The sequence below is a fragment of the Rhinolophus ferrumequinum genome, chromosome 9 (assembly GCF_004115265.2).
Source record: "Rhinolophus ferrumequinum isolate MPI-CBG mRhiFer1 chromosome 9, mRhiFer1_v1.p, whole genome shotgun sequence".
In the NCBI taxonomy this organism is placed as follows: Eukaryota; Metazoa; Chordata; class Mammalia; order Chiroptera; family Rhinolophidae; genus Rhinolophus; species Rhinolophus ferrumequinum.
In genome coordinates, this window is record NC_046292.1 from 81076519 (window position 1) to 81097118 (window position 20600).

Genomic DNA, 20600 nt, shown 5'->3' on the forward strand with positions numbered 1-20600 from the left:
CTGTCTGGTTCATCCCTGCCATCTCTCTCAGGCGTCTACCACCCTGCATCTCCCTGGCCCTCTGTGGCCTCTCCAGTCAGGCCAGTTTCCACATTGGGTTTCCCAATAACCATGCTCATTCCCTCTTCAGGGCCTCCGTTGTCCTCACCCCCCCCCCAAATGCTGTCCCTGCCTGATGATCAGAATCACATTCATCCTTCAAAGCACAAAGGAAGAACCAACTTCCCCCTTGCAGCCTTTCCTCCCCTGAGCTCCGGCGACGCTGATGGGCACCCCAACTTAATTCTGCTCAGCTTTTGGGGGCTCCCACTAGCTCCTTGTTTTCTCTCCCAGCTCCTGGCTGGCTCCTCCCATGCTCACGTCAGCATTCCCCACAGAATGCCTCGCTTGAAGCAACAGTGAGGGCCGGGACCCCATGGCTGAGAGTTCTTGCAGCCCCGTGGTTCTCAGTCCCAGAGGTGCGTAAGGGGAAGTGGACTGCCACGCCCCCTCTCAGGTATCCTGCATGGGGTGGGGGGTCCAGCTTTGCATTTTTCAAAAGCCATGTTTGAAAACTACTCTTAGCTCTTACTCTTGTTCTTTTCTCTGAAAACAAACAAAAGTGGCACTAATCCTTAGAGCAGAGTGCTTGGACCACCTGCAACCGTCCCGAATGTTTGCTAAAGTTTCTATTCATAGGCTTCATTCTGACCTACTGAGTCAGAATCTATGGGCCAGGTGTTTGGATTTTAAATGCTTCTTGGGTGCGTGCCATACACGGGTTGTTGAGAGTCACTGATTCAGGGTGCTAAACTGCGTGGAGGGTGACGCTGCCCGAGGCTAGGCTATGCCAGCACTCGCTGGCCAGGGTGCATCAGTTCCATCCAGCACCTGGCCAATGCCCCTCCTGAGAGGACGTTGGCATGGTCTCCAGGTTCTATTTCTATGCCCCCCAACATGTAAAAAGTAAAAGACCAACGTGCTGGAAACCAATTTACTGGAAAACAATTTGCCTAAAATCTATTCACCTCACGGCTAGCTTCCCTAAATCTAAAGTTCGCCATTAAAGGATTTGTTTGTAAACCAATTTGTTTAATGACACTTCCAATTAATTGTATATGTATAAAAATCATTACATTGAAAATTTTGCGAATGATAAGATTTCCTATATCCTTGTGGGTGGATTACTGTATTTGCTTTAGAATCCTTTAAGAACATTTTAGACAAGTTTGCCTAGAGAGCCTTTCTTCCAAATATTTTTTCTCAAGCAATAAATACTTAATCAAAAGTTTAGCATTTCCTACAGGTTACTTCAATGATTCAAGCTGATTTAAGATTCCTCTTGCTTCCTTCTTGCTGATTTTTGGTTTGCCCCATGTGTACTACGAGAATGTGCCTTTGTTAGATGAATGAAGAAACATACCCCCAATACCCAGTTCTATTTAGTGAGGCGCTGACATTTCTATAGCAAGGATGAGAGAGTGAGATGGATGGATTGATACTGTACTGTATCCACCCACTTTTTGCTTCCAAGATACCAAATTCTTAGGGTAGTGATTTCATTAACATCTTTCGGGGGGTTGGGGAGAGGCAAACTCCAGGCCTCCCTTTCAGAAATTCAGATTCAGTAAGTGTGCAATGGGGCTTGGGCAGGGGACTGCTTTGTAAATAAGCTCCCAGATCACTCTGACCTCAGTGGAGACCACACTTTGAGAAAGTGCCATAAGTTATCACAGGACGAAGAAGCAGAAAATCATTACAAAAATGTGTCTTGTTAAAACCGAAGATGAACTGTAAAAACCACACACTCATCTAGCTCTGTTAGCATCAGCAAATTGCTTCATCTCTTTGATGTTTAGTTTTCCAATCTGTGAAATGGGGATGAATTAAGGTGTCACAGGACTATTGTGAAAATTAAATAAGCTAAAGTACATAAACTGGTAGCATAGTGCCTGGCACTTGGTTAATAAATAGTAAGTGATTCTTGTGGCTCTTGTTATCTTTATTGAATTGCTCCCTCAGGAAGCCCGCCTGTCCTCCCCGAGGTCGGTTTAGGTGCCCACCACTGGGTTGTCACGGGCCCTGGGTTTCCCTTTGTCACAGCATTTCATACAGACTCCATCTAACCATCTAATCCATTTCACTTTTCTTGACTTGTTGCTGATTTTTTTTTTTTTTTTTTTTGGCAGTAGATAGATGAGATGCATTAATTAAATCACACCAGGTTTGGCTGTTTCCTTACCTGTTCATTAGTAGGGGCTGGGCCTAGTGCATAGTAGGTGCTCAATAAACATTTGTTGGATTTCCTTCCCACTGTGTCTTTAGAGCAGTGGGCAAAGGTAGAACTTAGTGACCCAGTTCTCCTACACTAAGGCTCCGCTCCTCAAAGTGTGGTCCATGGACTAGCAGCAGCAGAGCCTCTTGGGACTGTGAGAAACATGCCGATTCTCAGGGCCCAGCCCAGAGCTTCTGAATCAGAACTGGCATTTTGACAAGGCCCCAGGGAACTCTCCACAATCATAAGAGCCTGGGGGTGAAGAGGCTGCTCCCTCCATCGGCAAAATGACAAGAGCCCAGGGTCTTCTGGAGAAGAGAGGTGCTTGCTGAGGGCTGGGCAGGGGCTCCAGGAAGCTTCTGCTGCAGGCTGAAGGTAGAGTGGCCTGGTGAAATCAATTCTGGATTTGAGCTCAGAAGAATTGGGGTTTCATCCCAGCTCTAAGACCAAGAAGCTTTGTTACTCTGCTGAAGACATTTAGCCTTCCTGAGCCTCAGTTTTCTCATCTGGAGAAAGGAGGGAGTATTATCCACTGTCACGTGGGGTGTCATGCGGGGTCTTAGTTCCTGCTCCCCACATAAGAATGCAGGGTATGGTGAGGCCAAAAAGGAACGCCCACGAAGCCATAGACAGGGGAGTCATACCACTATATTCTTGCTGGCGGCTCAGTTGGAGACACAGGAAACAGGGGACACACTATCCGCAATCCGCTTCTCTGCCAACCAACCCCACTTGCTAACTGTAATCCGCCTCTCCGCAATCCGCAATCCATAATCCATGCTTGCTACCTTAGCCACGACAGTTATATCAGTGGCTAATGGCTAACCGGTAACAGCTGATGGTCAACTAGTTACAGCGGATGACCATCTACTACCCGAGCCAGCACCTTTCCACGTGAGGCCGAAAGCCTGGAAACTGCTCTCTGGGACACTGTCTCCACACCCACCTTATAGGTCTGTTATGAGAAGTAAATGGATTAACATCTACACAACCTGCATGTAAAGTGCTAAGGAGCCGAGTAGGCTGAAATCTAGCCTGATGTCTGTTCTGGCATCGGCTTGAGTCACTCCAGAGGAAAGGCAGTTTTTTTGTAATTCATTCCTCCAAAGGGCACATGTTGACAATTTTACAAAGCCCTCATACAGATTAGCAGAGAGCCTGCATAGAAAATACCCTGGGTACAGTCCTTAATATGTAATAGGAGTTCAACAGATAAGATCTTAATTGATTCTGAAAAAACTGATAACATATTCTCTGCCTCCCCCATAGGTGGACATGGTCATGGGGACGTGCTTTATAAACTGCAAAGCACCACGTATATGTGCAGTGTTACTAACAGGACTCTTGCCACACCTGTGAGAGTTCACCTTGCCTGATGCTTCGCAGTCTGGGTTGGGAAAGTGCAAGCCAAGAAAGCAACAGAGAGTGTGGTGGTTCTATTGTAGGGAGGTAGGTGACAAAACCAGGTGAGAGTGAGTCAAGTAGTGGTGCAAAGAGGCTTCCAAAGGACCGTCTTTGCCACACTGCAGGAAGGGAAGCCGGCGGAGCCGTCCAGGTCTCAGTGCGTTGCATCAGTACTGAGAGCTAGTAGAAAAGAATGCAGCACTGGGAGTGCGAAAACCTGGATTCTCTCCCATTAATTACCTGGGAAGCATATCTAACCCTTTTTTGGGACTCAGGCCCTTTTAATTCTAAAAGTCTAGGGATCAAAATGCCTGTGAAACATGACCGCCTCTCACGGAATACAATGCTTTGTGAGTGTCTCTGCTGTATGACACTGGATGGTTGGAGGACTCACTCGACCTCTTGCATTTATAAAGATGTTTGTGGTGGGTTCTGCTGGGGCACTCACAAAGCTCTCCGCTTGCTGACTTAGAAATGGATGAGTCTTCTGCAGCCAGACTGATCAAGATGGAGTACATTCATAAAACTGTCTCTATTGACAGAGTGGAAAAAGCAAAAATGACCAATTCCAGAGAACAAGGAAAATAAACCCACACTGTGAGTGTCACAGAGTCATAAAACCCAAGAGGGCTGTATTTCTAAACATGACACGGCTCTGGCTTATGATTTCAGACAAGGAAATGAAGACCTCAGATTACTTCTGTAGTCGATTCTTGTGCCATAGGACTACAGAACGACTCTGGGCTAAATGAATACACCCCTAGCCTCTCTTCTCACTTTTATTAACACCTGCTGTAGAAGCCATTTGTACCTGCTGACGTAACAGAAGTACTTGTTAATAATAGTAGCACTTAGTGTCTTAATGTACAAAGGTGTTGTAAGAACTGTCATTTGCCACCTGGTTCCAGAGGGTTAGAATCTCTGATTTCCTTTCCTAGCCACAGACATTCCACCCAAAGACATAAAGGGCCTATAGGAATAACTGTCCAGTATCACTGAACTACTGGACCAGACTCCCTGTGGCTGTAAGAAAGGTGCTCGGAGCAACGCCAGCCGTTCCTTCAGGTCACCCTCGGGCTTCCGGGGCCGACTGGCGTTTTCTTTCCTTGGTGAACTGCCAGCAAAGGCAAACTGTTGGCTGACCCCTTGTGGTGAGAGGGATGGTGTGGAGGGAAATAAGAGCAACACGTTATCTGTGTTAGATGCCCCCGCCTGGCTTGCTCTCCCAAGCCAGGCCAGCACCGGGAGGCCACTGCAAGCACCTGAGGACTATGTCATGAGACCTTCCAGAATCCGAAACCTGAGGGCTCGTAGAGCATATGCAGTACCAGCACCAGCAACCGACTTTGGTTCAGAGCCGCTTTCCCAAGGAAACACTTTTGTTTTTAAGTTGTCCCCTCCTGAGACCATCTGGGAGGATGATGCTCGGTGGAGAGGAACGTGCCTCACTGAGAAGGAGAGGCTGGGCCGTGGGCGGGGGTCACTCACCAACTGACTCACGTGGGCATGTCGCCTGGGCAGGGCAAGCCATTAAATTAGATTTTTTAAAGTAAAATTACACATTATTCATTGTCAGGAAACTGCTCTCCATGAGTCAAAGCTACAGACGTCCCTGTAATCATGGGAACAGACACCTGTTGTCGAAAAGATGAGTGTTCCGTGAAGAAATTATAAATCACCCATCTGAAAACACATTATACTGTTTATTTTTGCAGCGACGACGTGTGCTGTTGCCTCCCAGGGAGAATGACTGAGGAGAGTGCCATTCAGTTGATAACTGAGGTCCTGAGGCTGAGCCTTCTGCAGGGCAGGCATGAAGGAAGGTGAAAAGGTCCCGAGACGGACAAATGAAAGGAGCCCAGAACCGACAATGCCTGCTGGGGAGGGCTGCTGTTTGTGACTATCCAGGCAAAACTGAGAAGGAATCACAGGAAGCCCACAGATCATGAAGGCCAGCACAAACATGTTTACCCGGTCTTACAACACTAGAACCAGTGGGATGTATCCATGCAGTTTGAAAGCAGTAAATGTAGATCATATAAAAGGAAACACTTCATAGAGCAGATGGAACTGTTACAAGGTAGAACATTCATGGTGAAGGTAGAGAAGTTCAAGTTAGATCCATAAATATTATAAAGAAAAACTAAGGATGGCTGCAACCGTGCATCTACCTGATGCACGATATTTATGCATTGTTTGAGACCATACCGGCTTCTTGCATTTATAGTGATAGTGGTGGCTGGTCTAACCATCTGCGGTTGGTTTCTACTATACAAGGTCATCCCACGTCCCCCCTGAAATTCCCAGTGTGCTCCCTGACACCTAAGGCTGGACCACAGGTCTGACTGATGGATGGCTGTCATGTTCGAACTGCTACTCTTTTAAGGGGTTGCTTTTCCATCTAGGTTATCACGTTTTCTTCAAACACAACAGAAAGCAAGAGAATCAGATTTCACCTATGGCAGGACTCAGCCGGAGAACACGTATTCTGCCATGAACTCGTGGGCAAATGAGCATCCAGCTCCTTCAATGTCTCAGTGAAGGAGGTCTCTGCCTCACAAGGCCTCCTGCTCTGCTGCTAGCTAAGCACACAGCAGGGAACAAGGCCGACTAAATCCCCGCCCTCAGGACACGTACTCCCGGGACATTTAAACAATGTTCAAGAGGAAGAAACAAGAGCAGCAGCTTGATGCCCTTTGCAATTTCAGATGGACGCTGGCCACCCCCAGTTCCGTTCCATTTATACCTCCAGTTGTAAATCCATCCGGCAGCATTATTGTCCATCTTATCCACAGAACCTCAAGGATGCATGCTTACGTGAAATCAGGTAATGATTGCTAAAAGTCCACAAAAGATGCCCACTTCCTCCTCCCGAGTTAAACCCCGCAGCATGGCTTCCAGAGTTCTCCATAGTTTTGCTGCAGCCCACGTCTGACTTGATCTTTCATTACTTTCCTATAAGAACCGTGTCTCTGCCTCACTGGGCTATCTGCTGGTTCTATGCCTCATACTCACGTGCCTCTGTGTACTCTGCTTCTCATTTCACAGCAACCTCCTCTCCCACCCCTGCCCATCAAAACGGTACTCATCGTGAAGGCCTGTCCCAAATACATCCCTCTTTATGATACTTTTTCTGATTCTTCCAAAACGACTTGATGATCTCTTACCATTTGAATTTCTTTAGAGCCATGTTTATACATCTTCATATGAAACATTTTCTACAGTTTACAACTGCCTATAACCCTATAGCAGATGATAGAACACTTTTTGTAAATGATGTCAGATCTGGCAGAATGCCTTGCACGCAGTAGGTACTCAAAACATAAGTGCCATTCAGCCTTACAAAGGAAGCAAATCCTGTCACGTGTTATAACATGGATGGTCCTTGAGGACATTATGCTAAGCGACATAAGCCAGTTACAAAAAGACAAGCGGTGTACGATTTACTTATATGAGGTAACCAGAGTAGCCAAATTCATAGAAACAAGAATTAAAATAGTGGTTACCAGGGACTAAAGGGAGAAGAAAGAAAAAGAGGAGTGTTTAATAGGTGTAAAGTTTCAATTTTGTAAGGTGAAAAAGTTTTGGAAATCTGTTGCAAAAAACGTCAATATACTTAATATTACTGAACTATACACTTAAAATGGTTAAAAGAGTGAATTTTATGTTATGTTTTCACATTTAAAAAAAGTGCCACATGAGTTAAATCTCCAACCTAACAGTGCTACAAAAAAAAAAAAAAAGTATTTTGCTGCAATCTTCACCCTAATCATAGAGGTCAGAGCGAAAAGCATCCTTTTAAAAATGTTTTAATCAACAGATAGTCCTTCCATGCACTGAGAAAAGAATTTCTGTATTTTGAGAAGAGAAAAATCATGGCTGAAAAACATGGAGACATGGATGGATATAAAAAGTAAATTCAGGTAAATTTCCCATTCCTTCAAGCTATCAGTAATCAAGAGAGCGTGAACCTTAAACCTCTTCATGAGGTTTCTAGGTTACAATTCATTAACGTTTAAAGGCACAGATAAGGTTCAAGCTCCCAGTGGTCAAATAATGAGTTTTCTTGCATTGTCAGAGTAGAATACTGGGAGGGAAGGGAAGGACAGAGGCAAAAGTAGATGATTTTGAAGGGTTACAGAGGAGGCTGAAAGAGAAGAACAAGGAGGGTGGGTGGGATATTGGGGAAAATGGGGACAGAATCAGAAAGCAACAGAGAAACAAAATGCAATTACATATCAGAATGTCACTATAGTATAGTCCATTGTAGAATGTGTCCACAAAACTAGAGAGACAGCTGTAAGTAGGAATATTGGTTTTTGCAGACAAGCATTGGATAGAGGGATTCTCATTAGACACGTACTGGAGCTGAAAAATACCACAGGGCATGGATGCCATTTGCCAGGTAAATTTGCAGTTGCAAATAGTTTGTAATGTTGAAATGAGCAATCAACCAAGTACCGCTATTACAGTAAGTTTCCTTGTATTTCATGGGTTCTCCAGGTAGTGCAAATAAGCCCTGGGCCGGTTCACAGTAGTAGGGCTTGTTTCTAAGGGTGAGCAACAGTTTCCTTTTTTTTTTTTTTGGTGAATTGTGGTCAGATGCTTCCGATAGGGTTTGCCCGTTACTGATTCTTACCGACTGTCTCTTTCTAGCATGTTTCTTTGAAACCAAACCCAACTGCACTCAGGTCTTCTTTATAATTAAGTGCCTTCAGAACATTACTTATTTTTGAAAGATAATTCAAAAAAAAAAAAACCCTAAGAAAGTTAATGATTTTGTATTTTTGAATTTAAGAACAGGTATCTTGGTAGAGATGGAATAAATTCATGGCTGTGCGTGAGGGCTCTGAAGTCTGACGAAATGGGTCTCATCCACCTCTGCCATTTACTAGCTATGTAACCATGACCAGGTCTTTTAACTTCTCTAAACTGCATTTTCCTCCACTAGGCAAAGGATGGAACGGTAACAGTATCCACCTCACAGGACTAAATGGTATGCAGTCAAGTTCTCAAAAAACGGCAGCTGCCAATACTAACACCCAAGCATGACGTCGGACTGTGAAGTCCAGCACGGGTTGTTTACCCTTCACATGGCACTTGTGGGGTACCTCATCACAGGTACCTCATGCAGAAGGCATGGATTAGTCATGTATTGTTTAACATTTGACTTCAGGACCCAGGATGGCTGGAGAATTGATTGACAAAGACTTAGAAAGGAGGGAAACAGTGTTTTCTGTTTGTTTCTTTTCTTGTCTCGATCACCCTTTTCTCCTAGGGTTAGCGATCATCCCAAGAAAGATGCATTTTGATAATCACTCCTCTCAGATCATATTCATTTTGCAATCAGCTCTGCTGGGCACTGTCCTTCCTGAATGGAAGGGAATCTGATGCTCAACAACCCTGACCCTGTATCACGTGCTATGGTGTATGCTGACGTTGAACAAGGTAAGATGGAAGAGGATGCCAGTGGGAGAAAAAGAAAAGTAGTTTGGGAGAGCAGGATGGCTTCTCTTTACCTGGCTCAAGAACAGAGAAAAACTGTAAGACAAAGAGTCTCCTAGTTAATCATGGCTTTCCTGATAACGTGGAGGCAAATGCCAGAGCAGAGATACGTCTGCATCTTTTCCCCAATCGTGTACCTGGCAGTAGCCCCAGTTCAGGCTCATGCTTCCTCCAGCATACTACCAGACCATTAGCCATCACTCCCTATTAATCATAGTTGGTGTCTTTCAAACTGTCCTGTGTTTCCTTTCAAATCCCTCAACAGATATTGAGCACATGCTGAAACTTTTAAGTCTCAATTCAGAGTTCTGGAATTCTTAGTTTATTAATTCCGTCTGACATCGCCCACATGTCTCTAGAGTAATTAGTAAGAGAACAGGGTTAATGTACCTGCCTCATGGTGTGTAGATTCATTATGAAGGATTATTCATTTACAAAAATTAAGCAAGTCTAATTGAGTCTAAGCCTAAAAGGATAGCACCAGACTCACAGCCCATACACTTCTGCACCTGTCTTGGCTTCATATTTAAGAGGGAACCAGGTACAATATGGTAAGGATTGATCGCTCTTATGTATTTTTATTCATTTGATTCAAGGTATGTGGAGATGAGGTTTACAGATAATAGATAAAGTCCATGCCCCTTGGGAAAGGACGAGGGAAGCCAGAGTTTGGCTTAACTGAGATATCTTTAGTCCCTCAAAGATCAAGAGTCCTACGGATACCAGCCTACCCAAGTTCAGGGCTCAGAGCGGAAGCTATGAGTGAATGGAGGGTGCTTTCATGAATTAGGTAACGAGATAAATTAGAGGATGTTGCTGGCTAAGAAACACTGTCCATTCTTCTTTTAAAATGTCATCTATTGTTCTGTTGTCTCTCTTCCCACTGGTAACAGCCAGATGCTTGGTAGCTCATATTTCAACAACTGGAGTAGCCTCTTAAGTAGGCGCAAAGTGTGCAGTTTAATTCAACTAGTGATTTTGGCCTCAGTGGCTTCTCTTCTTTCTGTTCATTCTACACAGTGACCCAGGAAAAATTTTTAAAGGCTAGTTTTCATTATATCACTCCCCTGCTCAAAGACCTCTAAAGACTTTCACTTCCACGGGAATCCAATCTATATCCCTATGTGCCTCCCCGGGAACCTCTCTCATGACGTCCCGAGATGGGCCCTCCACGGTGGCTCAGACACCTCGTCACTGACTCGAATATTGCCCAGGGTCTTCTTTTCTGGAATGTTCTCTCTTTCTCTACACATGCACTTCACGCGTTAAGGGTCAGCTCAAGCTTCAGCGTCTCCAATAACCTTTTATCAGACTGCACTGAACTACAAGTGTCACTCTTGATGGTCATCTGTTTTTTACAGATACAGTTGACCCTTGAACAACACAGGTTTGCACTGTGTGGGCCCACTTATACACAGATTTTTTTCAGTGGCTACCTGTACTGTTTTCGATCTGTGAAGGGCCAACTGTATGCATTATTCTACGCCATGTTACACAGGGCTTTGAGCATCCTTGGATTTTGGTATTCTTGGGAGTCCTGGACCAAACCCCATAGATGCTTTTAGAGGGTTTTTAGGAAGTCAAAAGCAGATTTTCAATGGTGTGGGTGTGGCTTGGCATCCCTAACCCCTGTGTCGTGCAAGAGTCCACTGTATATATAAACGCGCAATTCTAATTCTGGAAACAAAGTAGAGAAAACTCAGAGATGCTTATAAAAATAAAATGTATGCTGTTGAGGATGTTTGCTGTTGTTTATTTTTATTTTTTTTTACAACAGAGAAGACGAAAAGCCCCTAAGAGGTCAGTCAAGCAAATCCTGATCTACACCAAGCAGCTCACAAAATCATGCTCTGGAATATTCACTAACATGAGAATCAGTTCACAAGGTATCACTGAGTGCACAAAGCAGGTGATAAAAGACGGTGTTTAGCAGTATTTCATTTTTATTAGCTAGGTAGATGGACAGTGGTGCCGCTCTTAGAGGGAGGCTTATGAGGGCATTTTCTCCTTTGTGGTTTTCTATGCATTTAAAATTTGGGGCACTGATCTAAAGTGTTATTAATGTGTTGGACACTTCCTTTAGATGGAGATTTGCTCTCGTGAACCACAAATATCTGACTTGGATGGATGCACACATTGATAGAGAGGTTTGACACAACCCTATGTTTAAGTTGGACTCTAATAAAACTCAGCATCACATGAGAGACATCCTGCTATCCTAGCACAACATGCACGGAACTAGGAGTTGGGAAACACGGGGCCTAATCATGGCTCTACTGCAGAATTCCTGCCGGCCCTGGAAAAGTTGCTTATTTTTCTTGAACCTCAGTTTTTCTACTGTAAAATCAGTGAATATTCTTCCCAATTTCTATCCCCGTTCCATCTTACAAAATATGTGCAGAGATCAATAGAAACTATAAGAAGACCAAAGACATTGCAAAATGGCAGTCGCTCAGTATCAGATGGGATTGCTATCAAGGTTGGAGAAACGACCCTCTGAAATCTTTCATCTCTGACACGCTACAACCTTAAATCACAACGTGGTATCCGATGCATGTGCTAATATGCAGGGAAGTGCAATTTACTAGATGCCCAATTTAATAGCTGTGGGTACATTTGTTAAGTAACATTTTAAAAATGAAAACATAAAAACCATTTTAGGACACCATGCCCAAGCTTCTTCTTCTTTTAAACCTATTTCCCACAATATTTTGCAGATTATTGTCTTTGCTTTTTCTTTTTTAAAGAGGACAGCACAGACATGAATTTTAATAGAAGAAATATGCTGGGCTTCAGATCAATAATTTAAAAACAAAAATTTTAAAGCTTTGACAAACTCATTATGAAGGGAATAAGGTATTACTCTTTATCTTTGCAAAGATTCTGACATCAACTCTAATTCACCTAGATGGGCAAATAATCTTGAATTAGTCACATAGATACCAATGTATATATTTACAGATACACGCGACTGAAGGCTCTTGGCACATGACTGGTAAGTGTATATTGAATGCTTCTTGACACAAACACACAAACCCAGGCCACGACTGCGTGTTCCAAGACACACACGGAAACACCCACATGTCCCACAGAACAACCAAAGCAGTATATCAGGCTTCAGGTCAAAAGAAAAAGAGAGAAGAGAGTATCCCTTGAAGGGAAGGGAGGGCGGCACGCCCCCAGAGACCTCTTGACTCACCTGTTAAGTGGTTGGCAATCCTGGCAGTGGGTTTGGGAGGCAGGGCAGGGGGTTGCTTGAGAAGGGACAGCTGCTTCACTGGGGTCTCCTCATGGTCTCCAGAGAAAGCAGCAGGTTTTTTGGGGGGCAGTAGCAGGACTGGTTTGGCTGAAGGATCTTGGGACAGGAGGACTCCAGACTCACTGGCAGAGGGACTCTCTTCAGACACTGAGGGGACAACCACATGACACACAGAAGACATTACACAAATGAAGCGCAGGTGGGGCTGACAGGCGCACACAGGACGGAGACGTAGGTTAGCAACACAGCAGAGCACCGGTGATTCCAGGTTGTCACATGTGTGTAGAGAGTTAAAGAGAGGACACCAGAAATCCAGTGAAGGGAGGGGGTTTGGGGGTGGGGATAGAGGCAGGAGAGGGAGAGGCGGAAGGAGCAAGAGGGAGAAAAAGGAAGGGGACATTTTCTCAAAACTACCCAAAGCTTGACCACTTTAACCTCAGTGTTTATAACGTAAGTCCTATGGGTGCTCTAAAATGTGATCCATGGGACCACAGAAATAATCAACAGACGACAGGTGCAGTGGATCAGGGACAAGGAGCCCCGTCTGGCTGAAACCAGCACGAAACATCAGTACCAAAGGGCCTGTGTCCCTTTTGCTGGGGAGGAAGAGAGAGCGGATTCTTGTCTTAGCTTGCCGGGTCTCACGTGACCCTGCTTCTAGGGACAGCAGGTACTGAAGACAGCCTGGAAGCTGACACCAGGTAGGCCATGCCCCTGCTGGGGCGGTCGCTCATCAGGTTCTGGAGCAACCCTGCAATTTGAGGGGTGCCTCCTGCCCCTGTAGCTCTTACGAACCTTGGTGAGGTGACGGATGCTCCAATTCAACACCTTTTTGTCTTCCCCCTGCCTCTCTCCTCTCACTTGCCAGACTTATGGTTATCTTGTTTCGAGTTGCCCCATTTCTCTTTGTTCTGCATTGGCCCTAATTCTTCCTTTCACGTAGGGGGGGAGCCGCAACTGGTTCCAGTGATGAGCTGTCATGGCTGGTGGCACAGGCCTGACCACGGTGGCCGTCTGGCTCAGGACCGACTGAAACTCTGTGACTTCTCTGGGATGACAGGTCTCACTATGCCAATCAAACCCATTTGATTCAATGTCACAAGGAAGGTTGGATAAAAAACACAGTTCATGGCTTTTGCCGCAAAAATCTCCCCAGCTTGGGGGCTGGGGGGCTGTAACTCAGTTGCTTGTCTTCCTTCCTCCCATCACAGTTACAATAAGAATGCCTAGAAATGACTCCTCGCCACCCTCTTCTTCCTCTCTAATCTGGGTGTTCCCTGCAGCATCAAAGCCCTGCAAATAATCCTCATGAGTGCTAAATTCTCCCTGTGTCGCAGGGGACTGTTCGTATCAGGGTTGGACACAGATGGAGCAATAACTCACCCAGACCCAAAGTGAAGCCTGGGAAGTGACTGTGAAACATCATCTTTCCCATCCCCCCACCCGAACTTTGCTGATGTAGACTCCGCACCAGGTGGAGAAAGGATGTGGCTTTTCTACCCACTCCAGATATTCCAAGAGGTCCCTTCCCCCAGGCCTGTCTCCAGACGGCAAGGACTTGTCCTACTGCTTGTCGGGAGGGTCCCATCTTCAGGCTAATGAGGACCATCCTGCAAACCTCCTGAAGGAATGGGTATTGGCCACTCAGAAGGCTTTGGACCAAAGAGGGAGTGACAGTCAGATGGCATCAAAATCATCTGTTGGCGGGATACAAGTTAACCAGTAAACTGTATGCAATTTGATAGCCAATGATCACATTAATTGATTAGATACAGTAAACTGATACAATTTTCTAAATTGATATAACCATTAATTGGTATCCTGGGACTAGGATTAAAAGGCATGTGGGGGCCTTACGAACAGGGGATTAGACAGGTACCATAGAGAAGTGTAGGATTTGTTAGCTTCATCTTAACAGAAATGAGTGTTAGAAAACAATACAATGACAGTTTAAATCATCAATATGATAAAAACAGGGCATGTCTTCTTTTCTAATGATTATTTTATTTATTTATTCAACTTATTGGGGTGACAGTGGTAAGTAAAATTGTATAGGTTTCAAGTGTACATTTTTATAATACATCATCTATATATTGTATTGTGTGTTCACCACCCAAAGTCAAATCTCCTTCAATCACCATATATTTGAACCCCTTTTCCTTCTTCTACCACCTCCCCCCCCGCCTTACCTTCATATCTTCTTTAAAGAGAGTAAGGTCATAAAAATATCTTTAAAAGCTATAGGACAAGAACTGCAAATATCCTCCATATTTTAAGACTCAGTATGTACTAGTTGGTCAGTTTTGTCCCCATTTCCAGGAGATTCTTGGGTTCAGATGGTTCACAATAGGACCCGAAGTCCAGTCAGGCCAAAGCTCACTAACACCACATGCTGGGGACCTATGTGACAACTCTGCCAGGGGCATTACCTGTCCCATCCATGATGTCAGATGGTTGGAGCACCTCGTATGAGCAGGGATCCCTCGGCATTGGGACCGGCTCCATTTCGGACAGGGCAGGCAAAGACAGCTGGCTGGCACTCAGGGACTGTCCGTTTTCCAGGGAGTCGTCCTCATTTGATATGGAGAGCTCCCCGTCTGTCAGAGGGAGAAGGAGAGTGCAGAGTTAGACAACGCCTGCTTCCCAGGGAAGGGTGACATTTGTAGCCTGCTCACTGAGTTAAGACGCTTTTGAACAATCTTTATCAAGGTCAGTATGTAAAGTCTATACTTGTCCATTTGCTTTTAAGACATTTATTTTATTGTTAGAGGTATAACGTCTAACCACCAGGACAACAATTTCCTATGATCTTTAGCCAATTGCCTGTTTCCTCTCCATCTCTCTCACTGTGATCTATCAAATTTTGTCTGTTTTTCTTTTTTAATGAAAGTGAATTAAAATGAATTTTGTTTCAGAATTTTTGAAAACTTGGGAAAACTGAGAAGGCCTCAAAGATTAGAAAACCAGGATTAGGAATTCCTACAAGTAAAGAGTGCCATATCACTGAACAAGCGCCCAAAGCATGGTGGTTCAAGGCCATAGGCAAAAACTCATCCTGTCTTCTCTTTACCTCTGCCCAAATCCCAGCTGAAGGGCTGCAGGGCCCCAAGGATGCCAGGAAGTGTGTGAAATCTCCCAGTGCCCACCAGGGGTCACTCCACCACGTGGGCAGCAGGCTCTGCTCAAGCTTAAGTCTCCACAAAACAAGGGGCAGCTAGTTAACACCATGGTGGAGGCTCAAAGACTCCTGCTCAACGGCCATTTGTTGGATCAAAATCCCCCAGTGTGATTTCATCTTAGCCTAGGGGAGTCCTGGATAACTATATGTTAAAGTCAAATTAATTTTTAAAGAGGACTGAAAGCTGTTTCAGGAAGATGAGTAAATATCTGGATGAAAGACTAAGTAACGCTTAGTCAGAAACACAGAAACCCGCAAAGCAAATTCCTGCCTTAACACTGGAAGAAAGATGATTTGCTTGTAGAAATGACTCCAAGGTTAATTTTGGATATATAATCCTTTCTTTTGCTATGCTCCTCCCAAGGCTTTAATACTATACTTCATGATATCTGGTGGCAAAGGAGCCTCTGCCAGCCACCCTTCCCCCTCCCCAGTTGGAATTGGCCCGATGAAATGTATATTCAACAGAGTAACCTATAAACAGGCTTTAGATAACATATGGTTCAAGGACATATGATATTTGACCTGAACCTTCTAGAAACATAGAGAAAAGTATAATGAATACCAAAAAACCATATGAAGCAGAGAATGTACATCACAGACATCTGAAGATTTTCATTCGGCCTGCTTGTAAGCCCCGAATGGTAGCGGTAGTTCTTATCATTGCGATTAGCAATATGATGACTACTCCTCATTAATAAGAGAAGAGCAGACTCTCAGGCCAACGCCAAGGAGAGTACACAGCTGAACCCAGAGTCTTCAGGATGTGAAAGGCTGCGGGTGTGTGTTACTGCATCACCACCCCCTAAGGTATGGGCCCGATTCCTCTTAAGGTGCTTTAATTTAGCGTGTTCAAACTGAAGCTGGAAGTGGGAAGTAGCTCTGCTTCAAGTTCCCAGTTGGTGGAATAACGACACAGCTGCCATTCGGTTTAGTACATCTTTAGGAAACCACTTTGATTTTGGATGTTCCAAGTGTAATAAAAGTCTTGGGTGAAAGACCCAGAGGAGGAAGTGTTTCAGCACTATTGCTCCAGTTCTGCTTCTTTGGGGCAAACCTGCAATGGAATGATTGCTATACATTGTAACAGTTAGAAGTACCCCAGACGCAACATTGGGAATAAAGATACAACTGCAGTCTGATTACTTTAGACTCTCTCTGTGAACCTTGGTTTCACCCAGGCAGCTGGCTTAGTGCCAGAGGCTCTGTTAGTAATAGAGAAGCAACATTAATCTCTTTTCTTGGGACTGTTAACTGTCAAAAAATGTAACTCCCTATGAATTAAAAGTACCTTTGCTAAGTGACAAAGGCCCAAACCACTGTGGAGACAAAATAATCTTGGGAATTCCACTGTCATAATTTCTAAATTTACATTTCTACTGAAAAAATAAAAACAGGAGAAAAAAAGAATAAGACATTAATCATATCGGCCACCCTGACAGATACAGTTTCTTTTTCTGTGCATATTTCTCATAGTTGTGATCTTACTATGTATCAAAGTTTGTGTCTTTTTTTTTTTTACTATTATATAGCATTATAATTTGCAAAACTATTATCTTACTGATTATATTAGATGAATATACTAATGTTTATTTAGTTAGCTCCCTGTGGTTGGTCAGAAAGGAATGTCAAATGTTTTATGCTATTATGAAAAAGAAAGTTCTGCTGGCCATCGTCTTGTACAAAATCTTTTCTGCAGTTAGATTTCTCCCCGTTTAGAAGAGATGCCTATGAATGAAATTTACATGTATTAATAATTTAATGCCTGCAACACATACCTGGACTTACTGAAATTGTTTTTCTAAAGGGTTTTTCTATTTATACAGCAGCAATGTACAGATCACATAAATTTCTTAGCTTTTGGTCATTTCTACATTAACATTGATAATCATGTTTTATCTATTTATGAGTTGTGAGCAAATATGGTGAATGTTTAAATAAAAAAAAAATTATTACAATGAAAGACATTGCCATTAATCCCCCTCAAAATAACCCCCCCCCCCCGCCACTTCGAACACACTTATCCCATCGTTCTTGCCACTTTCTGAAGCAGTTCTGGAAGCCCTCTTTCATGAGTGTCTTTAGTTGCGCGGTCATGGCTGCCTCAATGTCCTGAATCATTCTGACTTTGGGGAAGAGCCAGAAGTTACACATTGCCAGATCCAGTGGATGAGGACACACCGTAATGTTTTTATTTGACAGAAATTGCCATATAGCCATATATCAGAAGTGATGTCTGACATGGAGCGCTGTCATGATGGAGGATGATTTACGGCGCATTTTAAAACACACCTTCTCTCAACCATAACTCACACCCGACTGACTGCACCGAACAAGCTGAACCATGTCACACACTGTTACTAAGGTTCAATGCACCACTTCCCATATTGAAGATCCCTGCCTTTCCGTTGGATGGCACTCGGCAGCAGCATTCACCGTATTTTGTGATCACAACGAAAGGCTCTGCTGTCACACATCGCTTCTGGTATAGCAATTTCTGTCAAATAAAAACATTACGGTGTGTCCTCATCCACCTTATTCACTGGATTTGGTACCGTGCAACTTCTGGCTCTTCTTCAAAATCAAAACAACCATGAAAGGTAAACATTTTGACTCAATTCAGGACATCGAGGCAGCCATGACAGCACAACTAAAGACACTCACGAAAGAGGACTTCTAGAACTGCTTCAGAAAGTGGCAAGAATGGTGGGATCAGTGTGTTTGAAGTGAGGCGGAGTATTCTGAGGGGGACTAATGGCAGTGTGTCTTTTACTGTAATAAGTTTTTTTAAAAATTTAAACATTCACTGTATTGTTTGATCACACGTCACACATACATATCTGGAAGAAATTAAAACCATTCAATAGATACAAATTCATTATCAATATTATTTATGACCAAGCTTGGTAGTGACAAAAGTGAAAACCATTTGATTTGAATTCATATAACATGGGGATAGAATGATGCTGTCATTGTTAAGTAATTGTTATTATATTTACAATTTTTTATTATGACATTTTCAAACTGTGGGGACAGAGCCCCAAAAAGCAGTTTCCAGACTCTCGGCCTCACATAGAAAGTTGCTGGCTCAGGTAGTAAATGGCCATCGACTGTGATCAAATGGCCATCAGCTGTGGCTAGTTGGCCGTCAGCTGTAACCAGTGAGCCATTGGGCACTAATATAACTGCCGTGGCTATGCTAGCAGAAAAAGGGGGAGCTAGCAAGAAGATGGGGGCTGAGCCTGCAAGCGGCGCAGTGAGGGTTGAAAATTGTGTTGCTCCTGGTTCCTGTGTCTCCAGCCCAGCCGCCAGCGAGAATATAGTGGTGTGACTCCCCTACCTATGGCTCCGTGGGTGTTCCTTTTTGGCCTCACCATGTCCTGCGTTCTTATGTGGGGAGCGGGACCAGAGACCCCGCCGGGCGCCCCACACGACACTTGGCATAGTCGGCAGGGTCCCCCACATGACACCCTGCATGACACATGGCGAAGTCGGCAGGATCCCCTGCACGACACATGGCGCAGCGAGCAGGGTACGGTGTCGGCCAAAGCTCCCCGAAGGGCAGTGGAGCAGTTTGTGCATATGAACACTCAGTTGCAGGAAGACCAGGAGGAGCAGCTGCCTGAGAGCTGGAACCCCGTGGAGGGGTGGGAAGACGTGGACGGTTCCCCAACCAGCAGAGGCCGGAGAAAGCGAAGGTCCTTGCGGCCCTGTGGGCTGGAAAGTGCTTGCTGAGGCAGCCCGTATGCAGGACTTGTAGTCCCAGGGGGAAACACTTGCTGAGTCCTCCGTGGGTGATGAGGGTGAGGTCAAGGTCATCCCTCACCCCCAGGACAGCCCTGGTGAATGACTATGGACTATGGGGAATTGCCTTCCATCCCTAATTTAATGAACCACTTGACTGTTTGTTTGGGAACATACCACCATGTAGTGGAACTGGCGGATGTTTGCTTTTGTGTCTTGACTGGCCACCATTGAGAATATGTAAGCACCTTGACTGTGAGTCGCTATTGTTCCAGCACGGTACCCTGAGAGGCCCAGAGAGAGTGCCAGCGCCCTGAGAGCCCTGGCTGAGTCCAGGAAGTCTGGCTGTGCCCAGAAGTACTGGTGGTGCCCTGAGAAACCCTGGCTGTGCCCGGGGAGACTAGTGGTACCCTAAGAAGTCCAGGAAGTCTGGCTGTGCCCAGAAGTACTGGTGGTGCCCTGAGAAACCCTGGCTGTGACCAGAGAGCTTGGCTGTGTCCAGGAAATAGCATTCACCTCCAGGCTCCTCGCACAGGGCCCCTCGCGCGGAAGACACTTGTCGCGTAGATTGTGAGGCGAGACCCTGTAGGGGTGGAGTGTGGGGACAGAGCCCCAAAAAGCAGTTTCCAGGCTCTCGGCCTCACATAGAAAGGTGCTGGCTCAGGTAGTAAATGGCCATCGACTGTGATCAAATGGCCATCAGCTGTGGCTTGTTGGCCGTCAGCTGTAACCAGTGAGCCATTAGCCATGAATATAACTGCCGTGGCTAGGCTAGCAGAAAAAGGGGGAGCTAGCAAGAAGATGATGGCTAAAAAAAAAAAAAAAAAAAAAAAAAGAAGATGGTGGCTGAGCCTTCAAGCGGCGCAGTGAGGGTTGAGAATTGTGTGGCTCCTGGTTCCTGTGTCTCCAACCCAGCTGCCAGCGAGAATATAGTGGTATGACTCCCCTACTTGTGGCTCCGTGGGTGTTGCTTTTTGGCCTCACCATGTCCTGCGTTCTTATGTGGGGAGCGGGACCAGAGACCCCGCCGGGCGCCCCGCACAACAAAACATACACAAAAGATGAAACACTAATGTAATGGACTCCACGTACTCATCATCAAGCGAAGGAACTTGCTGGGAACTCCTAATGCTTGGTAATTTTAAGTTTGATTAACTAGAAGACTACTGAGGGTCTTCATGCCTTTTACTATTTACTATTAGATTGGTAATTGTGGTTTTTGCAATTGTTTTTAACCTTTAAAACCGCAATTACTT

The 20600-nt window shown here is 44.8% G+C and overlaps 1 protein-coding gene across 7 annotated transcripts in view; it reads right to left on the minus strand.

Annotated features, from left to right (window-relative positions):
* PHACTR1 (phosphatase and actin regulator 1) overlaps window positions 1-20600 on the minus strand; it is a 502857-nt gene that overhangs the window by 63930 nt on the left and 418327 nt on the right. For 5 of the 7 annotated variants that reach the window (XM_033114676.1, XM_033114674.1, XM_033114678.1 and 2 more), the window contains 2 exons: window positions 14852-15019; window positions 12363-12569 (listed from right to left, as the gene is read on the minus strand). In XM_033114676.1, the coding sequence (XP_032970567.1) occupies window positions 12363-12569; window positions 14852-15019 (375 nt within the window). The remainder of the gene's footprint in view (window positions 1-12362; window positions 12570-14851; window positions 15020-20600) is intronic. The other 2 variants (XM_033114677.1, XM_033114680.1) reach the window with 1 other exon arrangement.